The following is a 24,582-nucleotide window of genomic DNA, read 5'->3' as shown; positions in this document are numbered from 1 at the left end:
CTTGCGGCACTCCAATAGCCACCAACCTCCAGGCAGAATAATTTCCTTTCACTACTACCCTCTGCTTTCTTCTTGTAAGCCAATTTTTTTATCCAAACAGCCAAGGTTCCACTGATCCTATGCCTCATGACTTTCTGCATGAGTCTCTCGTGGGGGACCACTATAGGAAACATCCTCTCCATATCCATTCTGTCTAGGCCTTTCAGTATTCATTAGGTTTCAAAGAGAATGTTGTATGCAGGCACCATAAAAAAATCTACAGCACAATACAGGTTCTTCGGCCCACAATGCTGTGCCGAACATGTACTTTAGAAATTACCTAGGGTTACCCATAGCCCTCTATTTTTCTAAGCTACATGTACCTATCCAGGAGTCTCTTAAAAAACCCTATCGTATCCGCCTCCACCACCGTCACGAGCACCCCATTCCACGCACTCACCACTCTCTGCGTTTATTAAAAAAAAAACACCCAACGAACAGCAACAACAACTTACTCCTAACATCCAGCCATCTTGGCTGGATTTTCACTATTAACTCCCTTCTGACTTCTGCCTTCTCCCCATAAACTTTAACACCCTTATTAATCAAGAACCTATCAATCTCAGTTTTAAATATACCCAGTGACTTGGCCTCCACAGCTGTTTATGGCAATGAATTCCAGATTCACAACCCCTGGCTAAAGAAATTCCATCTCATCCCTGATCTAAAGTGTTATCCTTCTATTCTGAAGCTGTGTTCTCTTCTCTTAGTCTCCCCCACTATAGGAAACATCCTCTCCACATCCATTCTTAGGTTTCAAAGAGAATTCAATAGGTTCAATGAGATACAACTAAATTAATGCATGTACTGTTCTACATTTGATTAAAATATTTTTTAAGTTGTAACTTAATACAAATGCTGACTTATCAATTTTATTCTCTCCCCCCCCCCCCCCCACCCCCCCACGCTGTCATTTAACAGGTGAAAAGGAAGTCACGATCCAGGAAGAAGATATTGAGCTGCCTGACTTGGACTTGCTTCGCACAATGACACACCTTGTCTTTATTGATTTGGATAACTGGGCAGGCTTCTTCAACAATTTACCTGGACAGCTTAATCAAGGCACATTTTTCTGGGGCTTTCAAGGTTAGTTAGGTTGTGGTTCATTGCCAAAAAAATTTGCATTGAAAATAATCGGTTTTCTGATGATTACCTTTCGTGAAGCCAGTCACACTTTCCTCTGCTATGCCTTCAAATGTGTTTCTTTTGTTCATTCATCCAGTGTAATATTGTGTGAATTTTTCTGTGTTAACCCTGCAGATGGATTCCGTAATTTCATAGCTCTTATTGAAAATCTTTCTCTTGCCTCATAGTTCCAAATCTGTTGTATTTAATTCTGTATCTGACTGCATATCCAAAGAGGTTTGTGCTCTTTGTGCATCCATTTGTGGAATGTGTGAAAATTTGTGCTTCCATCACAGCACAAATTATCTTTAGTACCACTTTCTCACAATTTATTAATAACCCTTTGTTGCTTTCCTTGGGTCTTCTAAGGAATTGGCAACCTCTTGCTTATTTTTCATCTGCTGTGCTCCTGACTGACCTCGATCTATATTGAAGTAACAGGTATCCATTCTGCTCTTGAGCCTGCTGTCAATCAGGGCTAATCCACTACTTCAATGCTGTATTGATCATATGTCACCATTGAGCACGTCTACAAGGAGCACTGCCACAAAGTAGCATTCATCATCAAGGACCCCACCATCCAGGCTGTGCTCTCTTCTCACTGCTGCCATTGGGGAGGAGATTAAGTTGTCTTGGGTCCCACACCACCAGTTTCAGGAACAGTTATTACCCTTCACCATCAAGCTCCTGAACCAGCATGGATATCTTCACTCACCTCAACTCTAAACTAATTCTTCAACCTATGGACATTTTCAAAGACTCTATAACTCATGTTCTCCATATTTATATATCTATTACTTTTGCACATTGATTGTCAGCCTTGAGGAGTTTTTCATTGAACATATTGTATTTTGTACTGTGAATGCTTACAAGAAAAGTAATCTCAAGAGTAGTATATGGTGACATATATATATACTTTGACAATAAATTTTCTTTGAACTTTGATATTCCTGCTCTCTTCCGCTATCCCTTGATTAGAAACTTCCCTATTTCCTCCTCAAGTGCATTCAGCAATGTCCTATTTGGCCATCTGAGGGAGCAATTTTTATAGGATCATCAGGATTCATAATGAGGGGTCTCAGCCTGAAACAGCGTCTGTTTACTCTTTGCCCTAGACGCTGCCTGACCTGCTGAGTTCTTCCAGCATTTTGTGTGTGTTGTTCTTGTGATGTATTCCTTTGAGGGTATTGGATTGAGGTGTTGAATCTCTGAGCAAATGCTTTTATCCTTGTGTTTTGTTTTAAAGTTCTTCATCTTTCTATGCTAATTTTTAAATCTTCTTGTCTTGCACCCAGGTGGAAAGAATAATTGGAAAGCACCGGAAAACTGTCCTGTCTACAATTATCTCGTCAATACTGGGTGCTTTTTCCTTCATCCACGGTGTAGTGCTAGGAAGGATGCTGCTGACTTTGCCATCTGCATGCATGTTTGTATTTTTTTTAACTGTTTAATGTGCTTTATTGCTGATAGGTAACTAAAGATGAAAGCTAATGGTTGACTTTATAATTATTCATGGGATTCTAGGTTTTTTCTAAGTTTCATTGATAATAGAATCAAATTTATAAGGATGCAGATGAGGCATAAATATAATTTATAGCCTAACTGTGGGAAATGAAAGGAACTTAGTTCATGACACCTTTCATAAATTCAGTTTACCAAAGACAGCAGTCACAGTTGCAGTGAAACATGGCAATCAGTTTTGTACACACCAAGCTTCTATATACTGTAGCTTTAGAAGTGGTTTTAGATGTTAGGAACTTTGCTCTTATTTTAACTAGAGCAGTGGCATTTTTATGCAGATTGGTTTAACAGTGATGATAGGATGCTATAATGGACCAGGAGAGGGAGTTGAGGCTTCTCTGCATAAATCATTTGAGGGCTTGAGTAATCTTCCTCTCATGATTTTCAAAAGCTATATATGTTAGTACACTCTTTGGCATAGCTTTGGTTTGTTAACTACAATCCCCATCAAACATAAAACTTTGGAGCAGAATTAGGCTTTTTGGCCCACCGAGTCTATTCCAACAGCCTTGACTTTCCTTCCTGTGTTGAGCTGTTCCCAGTATTCATAAGGTAAATAGAACTAATTGAATGCCATTATCACAAAAACCACTTTGAGAGACTACAACAGCTGACCATTTTGGACATTTCGGTCTCTGGTTTTCTGATTTTAAAATACTCAAGTGATTTTTCACAAAGCAGGACTTGAAGTTTAAGTACCTCAGTGGGAATACGTTATGTTTTGAACAGTTATGTATGGTGTTTATTAGTTCATTTTTACCATTTATGTATTTAGACACAGTTAAAGTTAACACTATTGCCTTTACTATATGTAATGACTATAATGATTACATGTGCTTTGAAATCTTCTAAACCAGTCTTCTCTCCATGGACTCTGCTCTTATTGCTGCCTCAATAGAGCAGCCAACATAATCAAAGACCCCACCCACCCCAGACATTCTCTCTTCTTCTACTTCCCATCATGTGGAAGGTACAAAAGGCTGAAAGCATGTACCACCAGTCTCAAAGACAGCTGCAGTCCCACTATCTAGACTCAAGTGATTCCTGAGTACGAAAAGATGGACTCTTGACTTCAAAATTGACTTCATTATGTCCTTGCATCTTTTTATCTGACTGCACTGCACTTACTCTGTAATACTTCATTCTGCATTTTGTGACTGTTTGCCATTGTACTACTTCAGTGCACCTTGGTAATGAAATGATCTGAATGGGTGATGTACAGAAGTTTCTCACTGTACTTCATACATGTGACGGTAATAAGCCAATACTTCAAGGATTACTTGGCCATGATCATATCTGGTCAGGTCTATTAACAAGAGTAGTCACTAATTGGATATAAATCAAATAACCAATTGAGTTATGTTATTGCCCAATTGAGGATAAAACAGATGTTAAAGTATTTTACAGCGTAGGATGTGTTTGTTTGCCCTTTCTGTGTTCGTTGACAGTTTCTCCCTTCTGGCAAAATTTTGAATCTATATAAGACCATAGGCATAGGAGCAGAATTAGGTCATTTGGCCTATCATGACTGTTCTGCCATTCCATTATGGCTGATTTATTATTATTCTTAACCCCATTCTCTTCCCTTCACCCTGTAACCTTTGACACCCTTACTAATCAAGAGCCAAACAATCTCCACTTGAAAAATACCTAATAACTTGGTCTCCACAGCTGTCTTTGGTAATGAATTCCACAGATTCACCACTCTCTGACTAAAGAAATTCATCCTCATCTTTGTTCTAAAGGGACATTATTGTGTTGAGGCTGTACCCTCTGGCCCTAGTCCCCCACTATACAAAACACACTCTCCATGTCCACTCTATCTTGGCCATTCAATATTCGATAGGTTTCAGTGAGATTCTACCCCCCCCCCCCACCCCCATTCTTCTAAACTCCAACGAGTGCAGGGTCAACCCACGAAAGGCTGCTGGACCAGACAATATTCCTGGTAGAGTGTTTAGAGGATGTACAGACCAGCTAGCAGATGTTCTCACTGACATCTTCAACATCTCTCTGAGCAGCACCGTCGTTCAAGGCCGCCACCATCATCCCCGTGCCAAAGAAGTCTTCAGTGTCCTGCCTCAATGACTACCGTCCCATTGCACTCACATCCATCATCATGAAGTGTTTCGAGAGGCTCATCATGAGGCACATCAAGACCCTGCTGCCCCCCTCACTGGACCTCCTGCAGTTCGTGTACCGTCCCAACCGTTCAACAGACGACGCCATTGCCATCACCCTCCACCTAGCCCTAACCCACCTGGACAAAAAAGACACCCGTATGTTCGAATGCTGTTCATAGACTTCAGTTCAGCGTTCAACACAGTCATCCCTCAGAAACTGATTGGAAAGCTGAGCCTACTGCCTACTGGCAATAGTGTTAACTTTAACTGTGTCTAAATACATGAATGGTAAAAATGAACTAATAAACACCATACATAACTGTTCAAAACATAACTTGTATTCCCACTGAGGTACTTAAACTTCAAGTCCTGCTTTGTGAAAAATCACTTGAGTATTTTAAAATCAGAAAACCAGAGACCGAAATGTCCAAAATGGTCAGCTGTTGTAGTCTCTCAAAGTGGTTTTTGTGATAATGGCATTCAATTAGTTCTATTTACCTTATGAATACTGGGAACAGCTCAAGACAGGAAGGAAAGTCAAGGCTGTTGGAATACTGTACACTGTATACAGTGTAGTTTTTGTACTGTTTCATGTAGCACCATGGTCCTGAAAAACATCTTGTTTTTACTGTGTCCTGTACCAGCAGTTATGGTCAAAATGACAATAAAAAGTGACTTGAGTACAGGCTCAGAGCTATCAAATGCTCCTCATGTTAACCCTTTTGTTCCTGAGATACTGTCTGATTAACCTGTCTGTTAAATCTTTTAACATTCTCTTTTCTAAGCTCACCATCTTCTGGAGTCATAGAGCTGAAGTCCCACTTCCTGGCTTCTGGTCCAAAATTCTCTTCTGCTACATTTGAGGTGCACTGCCTGTTCCAGCAATAGTTTTGTAGTTAATAGATTTGTGATATTTAAACTATTCTGATGAGGCAAAGAGTGATTTGATTGCTAGGAAGGTGTTTTATTTGTTTTATTTTCTGTTTTTTTTCCAATCCTCCATCACTTTGTATTTTTTTTCCTTGTTTCTACTGTCGACCACAGGCTGGGCGCATGGACGAGCAGTTGCCAAAGCATATCCCTTTCACTGTACTCTCTGGAGACAAGGGCTTCGAGGAGTTGAAGAACCAGTTGAAGAAGACAATGCGGCCAGGCCATGTTCTGAACCCTCACCACATGGAAGGGGAGCTGATGTGTGCTGTATTAAATAGTATATCTGATACCGGAAAAGGTGGGGCAGAAAATCTTAAAAGAAAAATTAAATCCCGTGCATCTGCTTAACTGGAATAAATGTTTCTGTGATTTTATACTACTGTTGGATATATTTTTTTGAGAATTATTATGCCTTACTGAAAAATCTTTTTATAATGTATTCAAAATTTTATCTGTTCAATTTAGTTTTCTTTATAATATGGCCATGTTTCAAATACTGTAGAAGCTGAAAGTTGAAAAATAAGCATTGCAGAGGGAGAAATGGTGAATACAGTAGGATCATTTAACAGTGGTCATTTTAAGCTGGAGTAATATGGTTTCTTGATAAGGGGGTGAAAGCTTACCTTAGGGATATGGACACAAGATTCTGCCATGCTGGAAATATAGAATAACATGCAAAATGTTGGATAAGCTCAGGTCAGGCAGTATCTATGAAGATGAATAAAGAGCCAACCTTTCGAGCCAAGACCCCTCATTGGGATGGAGAGGGCTTTGGAAGTTATACTAACTGAATTCCTCTTTCAAAGAGATGAGCTAAATGGCAGCCTTCTGTTCATTATTGTTATGTGCAGGTATCTAAGCAGTATCTAACAGAGGAATCGTTTCCTTAATTCAAGCTAACTGCATGGTGAGTGCAGTTAAGAAATATGGGAATGCAAATAGACATTAAAAGGGACAGAGATTTTATTCTTTTTATTTTTTTATTTAGAGATGCTGCATGGAACAAGCCCTTCCGGCGGTGGTACTTTGTCATGGTCTAGTTGGATTGTAAGTGCCTCTGGTTTCCAGTAGCCAAGGCACTGCAGTTATTTCATTATTTTTCTTTGAATTCCAGATAGTGATGATGAAGATGAAGCTCTTCAAAAAACGCTTGCACTGAGTTTGCAAGAAACCAAGATAAAGGAGGATACTGCCAATGAAGGTTCTTAATTTTTAACTTTTGAGAGAGCATTCTTCAGTGGTTATGTTTATTAAATGTATATCTTTGTCATGAATATTTACCCAACAGTAATCAAGGATTTGATGTTAGATTATATTGAAGCATTAAGGATAAATATTTTCAACTAAACTGGTGAAAATAGAATTTTTTTTGTAAGAATCATAAATGAGTGTTTAATGGTTGGTGTGGATTCAGAGGACCTGTAATTTGACTGTTCAATTTCAACGTTACTGTCATTCAACTATACACATGTATAAAGCTAATTGAAACATCGTTCCTTTGGGGCCAGGTTGGGGGGTAAAAAGCACAGTACATCTCGTCACACACAGCATATAGTGATGATCCAGCACATACTGCCATCATATAATAATGCAAGTCCCTGAGTGGCATGGCCTGAAGATTGACAGGTTGACATGAAGTGCAAGGTGCATGTTTGTGTAAGACATTGTAATGTTGCTGGCACTAAAACAAACAGTAGTGTAAATGTGTGGAGCAGCAGCAATAAAAGACGGAAAGTGATCAGTGCAGGATGAGAGTGTGTCTTTGAGGTGGAGGGGCAGCAGCGCATTTAGATGGGGTGTACATGTATGCTGTATGTGCTGTTGTAACCTCCTACTTGTTAGGGCAACTGCCAGTGTTGCAGGTTGTTTGATTTCTTCCACTTAACCTGAACTCGACTGTTGAAATATAGGGAGAACCTTTACTGTTGTTTCATTGATGGGTCTTCCCTTTCCAACAGTGCACCAGTAGGCTTGCATTAGTTCTAGAAAGTGGCTCACCATCACCCTCTCTAGGGCAGTTGGCCAATATGAACTGCTCCTTGCTGGTGATGCTCTTTAAACTTCCAGGGAAGTGGTGAGAAAGGTGGGGATGATTATATAACTTGCTACCATTGAATAGTTGGGATGAATATCATGCATGCATCAAGGGAGAATCAATGTAATAAGAACATAGAACATAAAACACAACAGTGATGTTGTGCCAACCTTCCTGTGCACACCTAACGATTTCTGTCTAATCTAAGCCTTTCACACTGAGGAGATGCTAATCAATATTAGAGAAGTTTTTGCACCTTTCCAAAATCTGCCTCTCAGTCTGATTCTCTATTGCTATTGGGGCTGGGTTCTATAGAATACTCCCAACAGAGTAATCGCTTCCTGCCAGTTTCTCACTTCCACCCACATTGACTCAGCAGACCATCCCTCCATGACATCTTCCTCCTCTGCAGCTAAGATATTATCCCTGATTAATAATGTCCTCCTTCACTTCTTTTATCTTCCTCCCCATCCCTTTTGAAACACTTAAGCCCCAGAACATCCAGCAGCCATTTATGCCCTTGTGACAGCCACGTCTCTGTAATGACTACAACAATGACCCATGCTGGATGTTTGAAGGATAAAAGAATAGAGGATATGTCTCTGCATTTGTAAGTAAGGATGGGAGAGAATTGAGTGGAGCATAAATGCTGGTGGAGAGTGGTGAGCTGACTCTTGCTTCTCAGATATATTTCATATAAGTTGCCATGTCATGATCAGGATTTGGACCACTGTTTAGGCCTTGGCTGGAGTATTCTAACTCTGGGAACCTTGATTTAGGAAAGATTACAAGGTGTATGGAGAGATTGGATAAATTGTGTTCTCTTTTTTTATCAACTGGCAAATCTCACACTAACCACATCTTAAAAAATCAGTGTATTAACAGTATAAATACATACACTGACCACTTTATTAGGTATACCTGCACACCTCATTAATCCCAATATGTAGTCAATCGTGGCAGCAACTTGTGCATAAAAGCAAGCAGATGTTCAGTTCTTGTTCGCACCAAAGATCAGAATAGGGAAGAAATGTGATCTTTGTGACTTTGCCCGAATGATTGTTGCACCAGACAGGGTGGTTTGAGAATCACAAACTGCTGATCTTCTGGGATTTTCACAAAGAGTTTACAGTAAGTAGTGTGAGAAACAGAAAGCATCCAATGAGTGGCAGTCCTGTAAGTGAAACCACCTTATTAATGAGAGAGGTCAGAGGAGATTGCTCAGACTAATTCAAGCTGACAGGAAGGTGACAGTAACTCAAATAGCCATTTATTACAACTCTGGTGTGCAGAAGAGCATTTGAACACACAATACATCAAACCTTGAAAGAGAGGGGTTCCAGCAGCAGAAGTCCACAAACATATACTCAGTGTTCACTTTATTAGGTACAAGAGGTTCCTGATAAAGTGGCCACTGAGTAAGTGAAGACTGTGTCCATTGCCAATTAGGACACAGATTTAAAGTAGACCAATGGACCAAAGAGGTTTTGGTAAGCTTTTGACAGAGCTGTAGGGCAATATCCAGTGGAATGTCACAAGCAGATTCTCGATAGTATCTTTCCACTGGAAATTGGATAATTATGAGAATGGGGAAGAGCACCAAACTTGGAAAAACAGCCTCCTTTTGTTTGTGTTGTCTGATCCTTTGGAGTTGAGAAAAGCTAGTGACCATAACATTTTCTGTCTGTTAGTCCTCTAGGTGTTGAAATTGAAGAAGCCATTTTGCAAAGTGACTGTTTAGGCCTTGATTAGAATATTCTAAATCTGGGCACTGTGATTTAGGACAGATTGCAAAGCATTTGGAGAGAATAGATAATTTCAGTGTTCTTTTTAATAACAGGCAGATCTCTCAATCAATACATCAAATATCACATAGAATATTAATGGAAGTTAATAGAGACTGTGTCCACTGACATGAGGTTCAGAATTCAAAGGTCACAGATTTAAAGTACACCAAAGGAACCAGAGGGGTGCCAGTGAGCTGGAGGGCAATATCTGAAGAAATGTCACAGGTTTGATAGTAACTTTCCACTAGAAATTGGTTAACTATGGAAATAGAGATGAAGCATGGAACAGGGACCAACGGGCTTCCTTCTGTGTTGGCTCCTCCTTTGGATTTAAGAATAGCTTGTGATCATACACTTTCTGCCTGTTATCCTCTAGATGCTGAGATTGAAGAAGCCGTTTTGAAAAGCCTGCAAGAAAGATAACTGAGGGGCCTTGTGGAAGGCGGAAGCAAAATTCCATGAATCAGATGGGTAAAAATTTGGAGATGACCAAATTCATCAACAGAAGCAGGAAGAGTTGCTTGTACCTTCCACATTAGGTCACCACTTCTGGGAAGGAAGGATGATCATTGCCTTGTCAAACAGTGTTTTTATTTTTGTTGCAGATAGAAGAAAAAAGTCGAAAAGTATGAAACCTACAGAAATGTATATAAGCTGTAATGTGTGTGTTAAATATGCATTAGGTTAAAGTGTGTGGTTGCCATTTTGGAGCCTGAGAAACCCTGTTGATTGGAGTCAGAGTTCCAATGGGTACGTGGATCAATCCACAGCTTCCACTGGAATACTTTCTGGGTTCTTCACAGATGAGAGATTCCTCAGTTTTATTTCTTCCATTGACCCTCAAGATTTAAAAATATTTCATTGATTCCTTCTGTCAAAAACTGCAAAGGTAACATTTCTGACCAGGCATGTTTCTCTTTTACCTGTCTGATTATCAGTACTACTGTAGGAGTTAAGAGTTGCCTTTTCTTATAAAGTATATTTTTTTTCAAATGCTGTACATGTTTGAAATTCTTTATCAATGTGCTGAGTTTTTTTTCTGGTTAGGTTGAAAAATAAAGTATGTATTTGCTCTCCACTTTGAGTCAATCAGTGGGCACAATATCCACACAATCCCCCACACTGGAGTAACTCAGAAATACAACCCACTCTGTTCATCAGCTCATTCATCGTATACAGATAATAGTTGTGAAACCCATTGAAATCAGGGGTTTGTGGTCGTTCATGATCTATCCATGGTACATGGATAGAGGTGGTTAAGATAGTAATGTTGGGGAATTTTGGAAAAAAAAAACAGTAACAAGTTGAAACACAGACATTTAGAGTACTTATTCTGGAAAGAGTATGATTAGGAAGCATAAAGGAGGTGTGAGTGGACATCTTAAGCGTGTACAGTCTGTACCTGAGCAGTGTGAGATATTAGACCATAAGACATAGGAGTCGAATTGGGCTCTTTAGCCCATTGAGTCTGCTCAGCCATTCTATCATGGCTGATCTTGGATCCCACTCAACCCCATACACCTACATTCTCACCATATCCTTTGATGCCCTGACCAATCAGGAAACGATCAACTTCTGCCTTAAACATACCTACGGAATTGGCCTCCACCACAGTCTCTGGCAGAATATGCTCTCTGGCTAAAAAAAGTTCCTCCTCCCCTTTTAAAAGATCACAGCTCAATTTTGAGACTGTGCCCTCTAGTTCTGAATACCCCCACCAAGGAACATCCTCTCCACATCCACCTTATCTAGTCCTCTCAGTATTTGGTAGGTTTTAATAAGATCCCCACGCATTCTTCTAAATTCCAGTGAGTACAGATCCAAAGCTGCCAAATGCTCATGTTAACCTGTTCATTCCCAGAATCATCCTTGTGAACCTCCTGTGAACTCTGTCCAATGACAGTACATCCTTTCTGAGATCCAAAACTGTTGACAATACTTTAAGTGCATCCTGACTATGTGTTATGAAACCTCAGCATTAGCTCCTTTTTTTGTATTTTATTCCCCTTGAAATAAACGCCAACATTGCATTTACTGCCTTTATCACAGACTCAACCTGTATATTAACCTGGGAGTCTTGCCTGAGGACTCCTGTCCCTCTGCACCTCTGATGTTTGAAAGTCAAGTCAAGTCACTTTTATTGTCATTTCAACCATTACTGCTGGTACAGTACACAGTAAAAATGAAACAATATTCCTCCAGGACTATGGTGCTACATGAAACAACACAAAACTACATTAGACTTCAGACCTACACAGGACTACATAAAGTGCACAAGACAGTACAACAATTAATAAACAAGATAATTGGCACATTAAAGGGAAAATTACAATATAATAAATGATGTAAATAATGTTTTAGCAGGAATTGAGAAAGAAATGAGCAAAAATTGCAAAGCGAGTGGAGTGGTGTTCAGTTGAGTGTGTGTGTGTGTGTATAACCTTCTCTCCCTTTAGATAATAGTCTGCACTATTGTTCTTATTACCAAAATGCATTATAATACTTTCTTCTCACCGTTGTCCCATTGAGTTTAGCTCATAATTTGGGATTTAATTCCTACCCTCACATTCTATCCTCTGCTCAAGAGAAACATTCTTCTTGTATTCATGCTGACCATCCCCATAAGATTTCAGTGAGTTGCAGTAAGATTCCAGGGGGCAGTTTGTATGATCTCTTGTTCCTTGGTTAAAGAGACCACACATATCCACAAAATTTGGAAGGATATTTTCACCATGGTCCTGGGTAACAGGGCCTGTCTGACAATGTCTGTGCCTTGCACAGAAGATAATTGCACTCCAGTCTAGATTTTAAGCAAGATTCTTGGCATAGGAGGGAAGAAATCTGTACATTCACATACAACTGATGCACAATGTATACTCATATCCAAGTTCAAATTAGATTCACAACGTAATTGGTCATAAATCTGAAGCCAGAAAACGGCATCTTGGAACCCCAACGAGTTGTAATTCCTTCTACTTACAGTTTTATCTTGCTTTGTAGCCTGCTGGTTGTGGGGGGGGGGGGGGGCGGGAGAGAGAATTAAAATCTGTTTTCAGAGATTGCTTGCAACCACAGAACCACACTTGTCACCAAAGACTAGCAAATTGTCCACAGATGTTCCACCGATAGCATTCTAACTGGTTGCATCACCGTCTGGTATGGAGGGACCACTGCACAGGATCTGATTAAGTTGCAAACTCAGCTAGCTTAGCCTGGACACTAGCCTCCCCAGCACCAAGGACATCTTAAAAAGGCCAAGCCTCGAAAGAACAGCATCCAATGTAGAGGACTTCACCATCCAGAACATGCCTTCTTATTACTAGTATCAAGGAGAAGGTACAGAAACCACCTCAACGTTTCCGGAACAGCTCCTTCCCCTCTGCCATCAGATTTATGAACGGACAATGAATGTACACTTTCTCGCCATACTTGCTCTCTTTTTGCACTATTTAAATTATATGTATGCATTTGTGTGTGTGTGTGTGTATATATATAATATATATATAGTAATTTTATAGTTTATTATGTATTGCACTGCACTGCTGCCGCAAAACAACAAATTCCAGGACATGCCAGTGATGTTAAACCAGATTCTGATTTCAAAATCGACATCAACTTTCAGCTCACCGACTCGCACCTGCACGAAGTAGGGGTACAGTTCTGCGATCCCCCTCAGTTTTCGAGAGCTAGTGTTGGCAGTGCCGCCGAGGCTGTGTGTGCTGTAATCTTGTTCCTACACACCACTCCCCCTCCCTCCTGTTGCAGGTTCGTTTCCTGCAGGGGGAGGGGGTGGTTTCACCATGTTTGGAAATGCTCGTGTCGCTGCAGAACGACGACTGCCAAAGGACAGGGACGGAGCGAAGAAGTGAGGTCGATCTTTCGGCGGATTAAGCCATGGCCCAAGCCAAGATCAGCCAGCTGAAGAGCGGCGATACCGACAACAAGTTCCTGCGATCCTTATCCATGGCAGACCGGTCGGGACGCCTGCTGGAGACGTTGGACGAGCTGGAGCTGAGGTATGGTGCTCTCAGCCAGTCACGGCAACAACAGCTAAGTCAAGCAAATTAGCGACTAGCAAACTGGTACGTGGTTTGTATTCATATAATGGAGTCCCATGCACTCTGCAGCCTTTCCTTGCCCTTTGGAAGGACTCTGGGATGGCCCTGGGGACTAGCACCGGCTTGCGATAGAGGTTGTCTATTTATGGCAAAGTCTCTGTCACTCTGCCTTGTCGCCGTTAACTGATCCGGCGTCTTATTCTCTCGGACCATCCCGCGCTGTGTCGGTCAGCTCAGAACCCAGCAGTAATCCCACCGGTTCTCAGCGGAAGGTGAAAGGGGACGGGAATGGTTTATAAAGGTGTTCCGAGAGGGATCCAACGGAGCAAAGAGTGGAGAAACTTTACACCGCTGGGAGCAAAGAAAGAAGTAGTGCAGGGTGCAGAATAGTATGAACGCTCAGCAGGTTGGGCAGCATCAGTGGACAGGGAAGCAGCTAATGTGGAAGACAGTAAAAACTGAAACCGAGAGAAGTGAATTTGTGGAATTTTCTGGCCCGGTGAAGCAGTAGAGACTGCCTTATTAAATACATAAGACGTTTAGATATATTTTTGCATAGCAGGGGAATTAAGAGTAACCGGGAAAAGGCAATAGGTAGAGCTGTCCACGGCCAGATCAGCCATGATCTTATTGAATGGTGAAGCAGGTTCAAAGTGTCAGATGGCCGACTCCTGCTCCTATTTCTTATGCCGCAACCGACAAACCTTTGAGAAGAGGAGGGAACCCAGAACACCCAGGGGCCACAGGGAGAGCGTGCAAACTCCACATAGATGGCACCTGAAGTCAGGATCGGATCTGGATCGCTGAAGTTGTGAGGCAGTATTGCTACCTGCTGAGCCACTCTGCTTGTGGTTAGAGCAACACACACAAAATGCTGGAGGAACTCAGCAGGCCAGGCAGCATCTGTGGAAAAAAAATACAGTCGACGTTTCGGGCCTCAAACGTAGGAAAGAATATACTAGCATTAAGTGCAATGTGGGTGCACTGGATTGATTCCTGAACTGAGGGGATCAAAAGATAACATGTTTATTAATAGAAGAAAGCAGGTATGTTTGTTGGTGGTTGGATTTCCAGCATCTGTTTGGGTGGAACCCTCAGTTTTCTACCTCGCCAACAGTAAAGTTCTAATTTCAGGGTGGAAGCTTTGCGTGAAGCAGCTGCTTCAATGGAGCAAGAGAAAGAGACTCTGCTGGAGCTGATCCACAGTGTGCAGAACAGCCAAGACATGAAGAATATCAGTGATGGTGAGTCCTTACTCTTTTATTTCAAGTTAAAACTCGAAACACAAAGATTTCAGGTGCTTTGGGAAAAAGCTGAGTTGCAGTTGTGATCTTGTTTGCAGAAGTTTATTCAACAGCAAAATAGCCAAGGCTTCATAAATGATTTACAGTTTCAAATTGAAATACGATTAGTACTATTTACAACACCATTTGCAAAATTCCCCCATTGTGCCCTTCAAGGACACCCAGACACACCACAGAAATTATTTCAGTGAGTGGCAGAGCATTTTTTTTCAGAGGCACAGCAACCTCCTCTCATTTCTACCCAATGAACTAATGACATTGAAGTACTTGTAAATTACTATCAGAATAAGACATTTCAAAGGTATATATAACCTTAAGTAAGGGGATAGAGGAAAATTCAAAGTAAATTTATTATCGAAGTATGTATATGTCTCCATATATTACCCTGAGATTAATTTTCTTCCAGGCATTCTCTGTAGAACAAAGAAAGACAATAGAATTTATGACAAATTACACACAAAGACTGACAAACAACTAATTTGCAAAGGAAGACAAACCATGCCAACAGACATCATCAGTTAGGCACCAAGAAAATGAAGTCAGCAATGGAATTACAATTTAAATATAATATTCTTGTTGTGATCTTTGGCAATTGACAAAAGAATTAACTATTAGAATTTAATGCCTTTAAGCTTCTTCGTTGGTTGAAGTAGTTTGTGTAGGCCAAGAAATGAATGATGGCCAGTATAGTCCTCTCTTTTTCAGATAACTTGAATTGGGATTGTTCACATGTACGCAGGCAGCAGCACATGGGAATATAGTTCAACATGTTGTCCCTAGCCTGTAATATGACAGTCATACAGTTCTGGAGTGAGGTGTTAGACTTGTGTCAACCAGGAGGCCATTGAATCCAGTCAACAGTCTCAAAAAATATGGTACTAAACTACTGATCTGTATACGAGTGATTCAGGATCTTTTCCTCTCCCTTACTCTCTATTTCTTTTCCTATACAAGGTAGATTTAAACTTTCCTTAGCATCAGAATCAGAATCAGGTTTATTATCACTGGCATGTGACGTGAAATTTGTTAACTTAGCAGCAGCAGTTCAATGCAATACATAATCTAGCAGAGAGAGAAAAAATGATAAATAAAACATAATAAACAAGTAAATCAATTACGTATATTGAATAGATTTTTTAAAATGTGCAAAAACAGAAATACTGTATATTTAAAAATTGAGGTACTGTCCAAAGCTTCAATGTCCATTTAGGAATCGGATGGTGGAAGGGAAGAAGCTGTTCCTGAATCGCTGAGTGTGTGTCTTCAGGCTTCTGTACCTCCTACCTGATGGTAACAGTGAGAAAAGGACATGCCCTGGCTGCTGGAATGGACGCTGCCTTTCTGAGACACCGCTCCCTAAAGATGGCCTGGGTACTTTGTAGGCTAGTGCCCAAGATGGAGCTGACTAGATTTACAACCTTCTGCAGCTTCTCTCAGTCCTGTGCAGTAGTCCCTCCATACCAGACAGTGATGCAGCCTGTCAGAGTGCCTACCTAGTAGGTCACTATGAAGCCAGAACAAAACACATCTTTTAGAAAATGAAAATGTTTAATTTTTCTGTTACCTTTTACTACTTTTAGAAATTGATTAAGATTTTTTTTTATTTCAGATACTTTTATCATTTCAATTCATGTTTGCCATTAATGGTTTTGTTTCCATAAATGTATGTTTAAAAAGTGAGAAAACTTCATTGAATCATGGAATATTATGGGTCAGATAATATCTAGAAGAGCTATCCACTTAGTTTTATTTTCTCTTTATGATATGTTTGGGAGTTAGAGGGTCTATAATGAGGACTTTAGAATACAGGTAAATATTGAAAAGAAATACAGGTAAAAGATTTATTTATCACATGTACATCAAGACGTCAAAACATACTGTGAAATGCATCATTCGCACTACCAACCATCACAGATCACAACTGGAGAATGTGCAGGAAACGTAGGATGCCCACAACTTAATAACACTTAACCCTAACCTACACATCTTTGGAATGTGGGAGGAAACCGGAGCACCAGAGGAAACCCACGAGGTCACGAGAAGAACGTACAAACTCCCGAACACTTAGTGGTGGGAATTGAACCCCAATCTGTTTTCTGCCAAGGAGGTCTGTAGAGGTCAATTCACTTAGGGTATCGAAGAAGGAGAAAGGTCAAAAGGCATCAAGGGGGTGTGGGATATGATTTTGCTTCCATGATTATATTGAATAGAAAAGCAGGTTCAAAGGTCAAATGGCATAGTCCTCCCACTGAGTCTGGGTAAACTAGTGTGTTTCTCTGTAAATAATTATTTCACCCACCCTCTGGTTCCAGCACCTTCAAATGAGCTTACAAGTTAAGAGCAAGTGCTGGCCCTTCATACCTGCTTCACTTTTTATTAATATCATGACTGAATTGATTCAACCTCAACTCTGTATTCCCCTCTACCATGGTCACCTTATCAAGAAACTATCTTCTCTGTCTTAAAATATCCAAGGCCACCACTTCCACTCCCTTTGAGGGACAGAATTTCAAAGATTCAGAACCATCTGAGAGAAAAGAATTGCCTCATCCCTGTCTCAAATGAATGTTTTATTTTTAATATGGGCCTCCTAGATGTGGATTCTTTTGGAAGAAGAAACATCCCTTCCACATCCACTCCTCAGGGTCTTTACTGAGTTTTACAGGTTTTTACTGAGTCTTCCTGAAATCCTTTTATACACTGGAGCATACAAGCCTAGCCTATTCCTCATAGGGTATTCAAATATTCCAGCAATTAGTTGATTAAACCTCTGAATTACCTCCAATACATATTAGTTATTTTACCCTTGAGTTCTTCAGTTACTGACTTCCTTGCATATGGAAACAGTTCCGTTCCTTTATGTCAAAATTCTTCATAAGCTGTGGAAAACTATTAACTAAGAACTTCTGGAACATTCTCTGCTTTTAGGATGATAACCTCAACTATTACAATCTCTCCTTCACACCCTTGCCTTCTGCTCTTCTTCCCTCACACTCTCTGCCTCCCTCCTCTCTTTCTCCCTCACATCTAGACTATTATTAGAATACCATAACAGCACCTCCCAAACCTGTGCCCTCTATAACCAAGTCAACAAGGGCAGCATATGTATGAGAACACCTCCACTTCATTACTTCCATCAACGAGGAGATACAGGAGATCCATACTCAATGTTTTAGGAACAGCTTCTTCCCCTCCACCATCAGATTTCTGAACAGACCAGGAACACTACCTCACTATTCCTCTCTCAAACTATTTATTTATTTATTTGTTTGTTTGTTTGTTTTCTATTTAATTATGTGCGTATTGCACTGTACTGCTGCCACAAAACAGCAGTTGATTGACACGTGTCACTGGTAATGAGCCTGATTCTGGTTCTGAAGTTCACACTTCACACCTATCCTCTATCATCACAGAATTGGAATACAGGAGCAACTAGCGCAACAGTTTTCAGGAGGACTGCAGCTCATCACACTTTCTCGAGTAGATAAGAACAGGCAATAAGAAAAGGCCATGCCCTTTTGAAAGGTTCATTTTATTGTCAAAGTATGCATGTACAATACAACTCAGACATTCATCTTCTCCAGAACTACAGAAAAAAAACACATCATTGAAAGAAACTCCACTCCCCACATGAAAAGAAAAAAGAAGCAAAACTCACAAACCCCTAAATACCCACCCCTTCCCTTGCACAAAAAGCTAACAGATGGCCCACATGAAGATGACAGCTGGAACATCAAATCCCAAATTTCCAACCCCTTCCCTCACAAAAAAACAGCAACAATAACATCCTCCCTTGCAGTAATTGCATCAAACCCCCAACCCCCTCTCTCAAATACAAAAACTAGCAGATTGCCCACACAGAAAAAATAAGAACATCAGACCCCAGATCCCTAACCTGTCCCTTTCACAAAAACTAACATATTGCCCATCCAGAACCTGTACCCACCAACTGGCAACAAGACAGAAAACTGGAGACCAGTTTAAACTACAGTCCAATAATCAAATAAATTATTAGAATTTTGAAACTATCCTCCCATCAGAATCGACAAGAGCAGCTGCTTGAACTAATTTCTTCCATGAAGAGCGACCACTTACTTTTGCTGCATTCGCGCCAATGCTCAGTCTTCCGCAACACTTTGAAATGGAGCCGATCACGGCCCTGCACCCTGTCTCTGGTCTTCTGCAAGAGGCAGCTCGTGCTTGTGGTCTTCTCTGGGATCAGCAGAGTGCTAGATTATTTGATTAAACTCCAAACTGCACATCACTGGCTCTCAACAGTCTCCAAAACACAATCAAGATAAAAAGAATAAGCAGAAGGCACAGAAAAAGTGAAATAATTGATTAGCTATCTGGAAGATGTCACCAAAAGAATCATTGTTTGCTGGCGCCATCTTGACTACTGTTTTCTCACTACTACCATTAGACAGGAGGTATAGAAACCTTAAGTTCCACATCACCAGGTTCAGGAACAGTTATTACCCTACAACCACCTGGCTCCTGAACTGGCATAGATAATTTCATTCACCACAACCCTGAACTGATTCTAATTTCAAGAACTCTTTCCATTTTTTATTTGCAGTTTGTTTTCTTTTGCACATGTCACTCTTTGCCTATGCATAGTTTTTTTAAATATAAATTTTACTGTATTTCTTTTCTCTTGTAAATGCCTGCAAGGAAATTAATCTCAAAGTAGTATATGGTAGCAGATAAATCGATAATAATTTACTTTGAACTCTTTAGGGAGAATTGGATAAATGCTAATAATTCAAAACAGGGAAAGAGAACAGGAATGTGAAAGCATTCTCAAATGTCTCCAATAGAGTGAGCACAGATCCAATGAAATGAGATATTGGTTTGTGTAGCAGATTAGAATGATTCATTGTGTATTGGTCATCAAAAACCGAGGACTATGATAGTTCCAGCAATTAATTGTATTTAGTTTCCACTTAAGTTATCGATTTTCTTTCTCCTCTTAATGTGTTAGCAGGAAAATAAATCTGAGATTATTTAAATGAACTGTTTGTGGTTAAGGACATTAACGGAAGTCCAATTGGGATGCATTATCATATGAATGTGCTTTTTAAGACCCAGTAATCAGTTCTGTACAAACTTGTACACAGGAGAACGGGAAGAACTCCATTTGACCGCCAACAGGCTCATAGGCCGAACCCTGACTGTGATGGTATCTGTGGAGACAATCCGTAGTCCTCAGCAGGAGGAATCCCTTAGCAAAGCCACGGCATTGATTGACGAGGTGGCTGGTAAACTCCTGGAGGATCTGGGAAGTGCCAAGAAGCGCCTGATAGCTCTCTACAATGCCTGCTCCTCCGATGCACTTCAGGGGCCAGTTGATCAAAAATTCCAGTCCATAATCATGGGTTGCGCATTGGAAGACCAAAAGAAAATTAAGAACAGACTGGAGAAGCTGATCAGAAATGTGTGCAATGCTGACAGTTCAATCATCCTCCTGGATCCAAAGAAAGCAAAGGTTGGCAACCACAATCACGTCCAACAAAGTGTATTTGACAAGGTGAGTATTGACTGCATTGTGTTAACCAATTACTTGGATGTGGTGTCGTCACCAATTACCTGGACTCTGAAAAGTCACACTTATTCCTCAATTACACTTTATTTACTCTTGCACATGAGGACAGCTTGGCCCCCATTACCACACTATTCTGGTCTAAACAGAAAAATGCCGTAAACACAAGAGATGTTAGAAATCTAGAGCAAAAACCCAAAATGTTGAAGGAACTCAGCAGGTCAAGCAGCATCTACAGAAATGAATAATCAGTCGACGTTTTAGACCAAAAGATTAAGAGGGGGGAAGGGAAAAGGGAGAACAAGCTAGAAAGTGATAGGTGAAGTCAGGTGGGTGGGAAAGGTAAAGAGCTGGAGGAAAAGGAATCTGATTGGAGAGGTGAGTGGACCATGGAAAAAAGGGAAAGAGGGGTACCAGAGGGAGGTGATAGGCAGATGAGGAGAGGAGGTAAGAGGCTAGAGTGGGAAATAGAAGAAAAGGGAAGGGGAAAAGAAAAAAATTACTGGAATGAGTAATCGATAAAGGGACTGTTTGGGGCTCTGAATGGAGGTGAGGGAGGTGGTGGATGGGCAGATGTAGCACTTCTGCCACTTGCAGGGATAAGTGCGAGGAGGGATGAATGTATAAGGGAATCACAGAGGGAGGGATCCCTGTGGAAAGTGGAACAGGGGTGTGGAGGTGGAAGTAAAGATTGTGTTTGGTGGTGGGATCCCACTGAAGATGACTGAAGTTGTGGAAAGTGATGTGCTGGATGCAAAGGCTCAAGGCGTGGTAGGTGAGGACAAAAGGAACCGTCCCTGTTAAGGCGGCAGGAACATGGGGTGAGCATAGACGTCTGGGAAATGGAGAAGTGAATGAGGGCAGCAATTGAAGGGAAACCCCATTCTTTGCAGGAAGACATCTCTAATATCCTAGAAAGGAAAGCCTCATCCTGGGAACAGATGCAATGGAGGCAAAGGAACTGAGAAAAAGGGAAGCTATGGTCTTCAAAGATCTTTCTTCAAGGGCCTTTCTTAACAGTGTTGACTGCACACAATCTATAAACTACCATTAGCTGGCCACTACCTTAATCCTTACCTTGCTGCAACTCCACAGTGGAGTGCTCACTACAGAGACTTGTTATAAAAAAAACTCTGAATTGCAGCAAATCTGACTCATAAGTGAAACTACAGAACACCTCCTGATAAATGAAGGGCAACTTCTCCAGTGAAATTCAGTGGAGGATTGTCATAACAAAAACACTGGTGTGTAATCAAACCCAGTCATTTCCCCTTAGTTGGTCTCTCCTATCACCCTCCAGCTTGTACTCTATCCCACTTGTCACCAACCACCTTCTTATTCTAGCTTCTATCCTCTTCCTTTCGAGTCCTGATGAAGGGTCTTGACACAATATGTTGACTGTTTATTCTCCTTGACTTGCTGAGTTCCTCCAATATTTTGCGTGTAGCAGGGGTGATTGCCAGTGCAATTTTCCATTTGCTCTCTGACTTGGACTTGTGGTGTCACTGTTCTTGAGCTCATTAGAGCGAATACAGTGTGCAGCTTTAGCCTCAAACCTAGGAAAGAATATACCAGAGTTGAGTGCAATGTGGATGCACTGGATTGATTTCTGTACTTAAGGGATTACAAGATAGCATTTTTATTAATGGAACAAACTAGATATGTTCAGAGGTGATTATGTCCTATTTAAAGAAACTCAGATAGAAATAATATGAGATGACTCTACAGACTTTTTTAAAAATCTGCTAAGTATTATTTTATGTGCTGTATGTGATATATGTACTTATTTCAACCTTGGTCCCAGAGGAACATTGTTTCATTAAGCTGTATATGTATACAGTTGAATGACAATGAACTTGAACTTTAGAACTTTGATGTTACTGTAGATTACAAAAAAACTTATAAGTTGCTCTCATCAATTTGTTGAAGACATTGTTTAATTCTGTTTTATTTTTGTTCTCAGAAATCTACAAATGGAAAATGAAAAGTAAACTGTGTGTACTATTCTGTGGAGCCGAGAAATTTATTGGGAAGTTGTGATGTCCGGTTCTCTCTCAGATAAATACATTCATAGGAGCTGAGAGGCAGCTTAAGGTTGTTCCAGGAATAATGTACTAGATTTGCTTGTAAGTTCTCTGAACATCTCATGACATAGATCCCAATAGAGATAGACATCTTCATGAGGAGCTACCAATGTTATTAGTACACAGTTATGTAGTGCATGGAATTAAAATATGCAGCAGAGATGTAGTCTATTTGGCTGCTATGCCGAGTGCTTGTTTCTCACAGATCTTGTCCTGCTCTACATCTTCTCACCTTTTTAGCATATTCTTTCATTCCATTTTCCTTTCAAGAATTTATTCAGCTTTCCCCATAAATACACCAATGTCCAATGCTCAGTTATTTTTCAAGGAAGTGATCTCTATGTTGAGGTTCTCCTAACGCTCTCCTTTATTTATCAGTGGCCAACTTGCATTTTCAGGCCCTAATTCTGGCCTCTTCCTGTGGGAAACATACCTCACTTGATCTGAAAGATCTTTCTGGTCACCCCTCAAAGGAATGGCTGATCAAATAGATAATTCGTGTGAAAGAGCAGAAAAGATTAAAACACCAATTAAGATGTTGTTGAAAATAAAGTTCACTACATAAAAAGATAGCTTGTGATATGTAAATATGTTTAATCTTTTACATTCCTAAATTCTAGAGCTTTCCTATAATTGTGTTGCTATGAAAATACAAACACATTATTTTCTAATGATGCACACTTCCAGTGAATTGGAATAAAATGAAAATAGTGATTTTAGTGAAATTTTTGACTGGAGAAATGATGGAAAATAGCTCTTGGTTGCTGTGGACTTGAGTTCCTCTGAGCACAATGATGATCTGATCTAAATGATCAGCAAACGAGTTTGCTTTATGTACAGTGGCTATAGGATTTCTGCAAAACCCTTTGTAAAATAATAGACCAAAGAAGATTCACTTAACAAAACAAAGATATTGTACGTGTTAGGGTTAGTAAATTGTTGGCATGCTGTTGGTGTTGGAATCATGATGATACCTGTAGGTTGCCCCAGCACATCATCGAACTGTTGGTCATTGACACAAATAGCACATTTCACTGCATGTTTCAATGTACTGTACATATCAAATAAAGCTAACCTAATCTTTAACAGTAAGGTTGCATGGGATCTGAACTTCTTACTAGCTCCAACTCAAAGCTAGAGGGTATCTTAACTTGGCAGTAAAGACTTTCATTAAATTCAAAGCAGGGAAAATCAGGAAGCATTTTTCTTCATATAAGGGCCATGTAGAAATCTGGAATTCTAAAAGGCGGTGGAGCTCAAGACAACTGGAGTTTTTAGGGACAAGAATGGCAGGTTCATGCTAAGTAGGTGCATGAGAGAAACTGGTAAACAGCATCAAGTGTAAATCAATTAACAACTATCGTGATTGTAGCTGATGATCTTTTTTGGGTGAAGAATTCTCCCAGTGCTTAATATGTGAGATTGAAAAGGTGTCTAGCTGGACCATTGACTCCTCCAGAGTGTGACATGCCTAACTGAAGGATGAGGTGCCATTCTGGGAGCTTGCTTTGAGCTTCAGTGGCAGAAGAACAGGAATTCATGTTACAAGTGACTGGAAGTTCATGGTTCTGCTTCTGAAGTAAGTAAGTAAGCATCTGATGTGCAGAGATTAGATAGGTTGAATATTGTAGAAAATAGAAAACATACAGTCAGCAATCTTGAACAAAGAAACATTGGTATAGAAGGCAGCATTTACGAAACGGATACAATGGAGAGGGAAAGCTGTGGAATATCTTGTAAAGTACGTAAAAGATTTAAGGTGGGAAGAGCTGTAGGAGACAAAAGGAAATTATATCAAGGAGGGCATGGATAAAGACAAGTTTTGTTAGGAAATGATGGAAAGGGTGGATAATAATAATTAATGAAATTTTGAGATGAAAACATTAACAGTCATTAAAACACCAGAGGAAAGTGAAGCACACAGCATGAGGATTCTTGGAACCAAGACCTTTCCACATTGCTGCAAGGATTAGGGTTCCCATAGCAACATCATAATACCTTTCATTTGGAGGGAGTGACAGGTGATTTTAT

At 40.3% G+C, this 24,582-nt stretch overlaps 2 protein-coding genes across 13 annotated transcripts in view; both read left to right on the top strand.

Moving 5' to 3' along the window:
• Positions 1 to 10,556, top strand: part of znf451 (zinc finger protein 451) — a 95,574-nt gene extending 85,018 nt beyond the window's left edge. For all 12 annotated transcript variants that reach the window (XM_073056547.1, XM_073056538.1, XM_073056539.1 and 9 more), the window contains 5 exons: positions 961 to 1,125; positions 2,460 to 2,590; positions 5,853 to 6,039; positions 6,856 to 6,942; positions 9,940 to 10,556. In XM_073056547.1, the coding sequence (XP_072912648.1) occupies positions 961 to 1,125; positions 2,460 to 2,590; positions 5,853 to 6,039; positions 6,856 to 6,942; positions 9,940 to 9,986 (617 nt within the window). In that variant the 3' untranslated portion in view covers positions 9,987 to 10,556. The remainder of the gene's footprint in view (positions 1 to 960; positions 1,126 to 2,459; positions 2,591 to 5,852; positions 6,040 to 6,855; positions 6,943 to 9,939) is intronic.
• A 2,717-nt stretch (positions 10,557 to 13,273) lies between these two features.
• bag2 (BCL2 associated athanogene 2) lies at positions 13,274 to 24,507 on the top strand. Its single transcript, XM_073056531.1, has 4 exons — positions 13,274 to 13,579; positions 14,756 to 14,865; positions 20,046 to 20,455; positions 22,431 to 24,507. Exons 1-4 carry the CDS (start codon positions 13,458 to 13,460, stop codon positions 22,449 to 22,451), a joined length of 663 nt encoding a protein of 220 aa, XP_072912632.1. The 5' UTR covers positions 13,274 to 13,457; the 3' UTR covers positions 22,452 to 24,507.
• Positions 24,508 to 24,582: the final 75 nt, after the last annotated feature.

This window comes from Hemitrygon akajei, chromosome 9, assembly GCF_048418815.1.
Source record: "Hemitrygon akajei chromosome 9, sHemAka1.3, whole genome shotgun sequence".
Taxonomy (NCBI): Eukaryota; Metazoa; Chordata; class Chondrichthyes; order Myliobatiformes; family Dasyatidae; genus Hemitrygon; species Hemitrygon akajei.
This window is presented reverse-complemented; position numbering and strand designations above follow the sequence as displayed.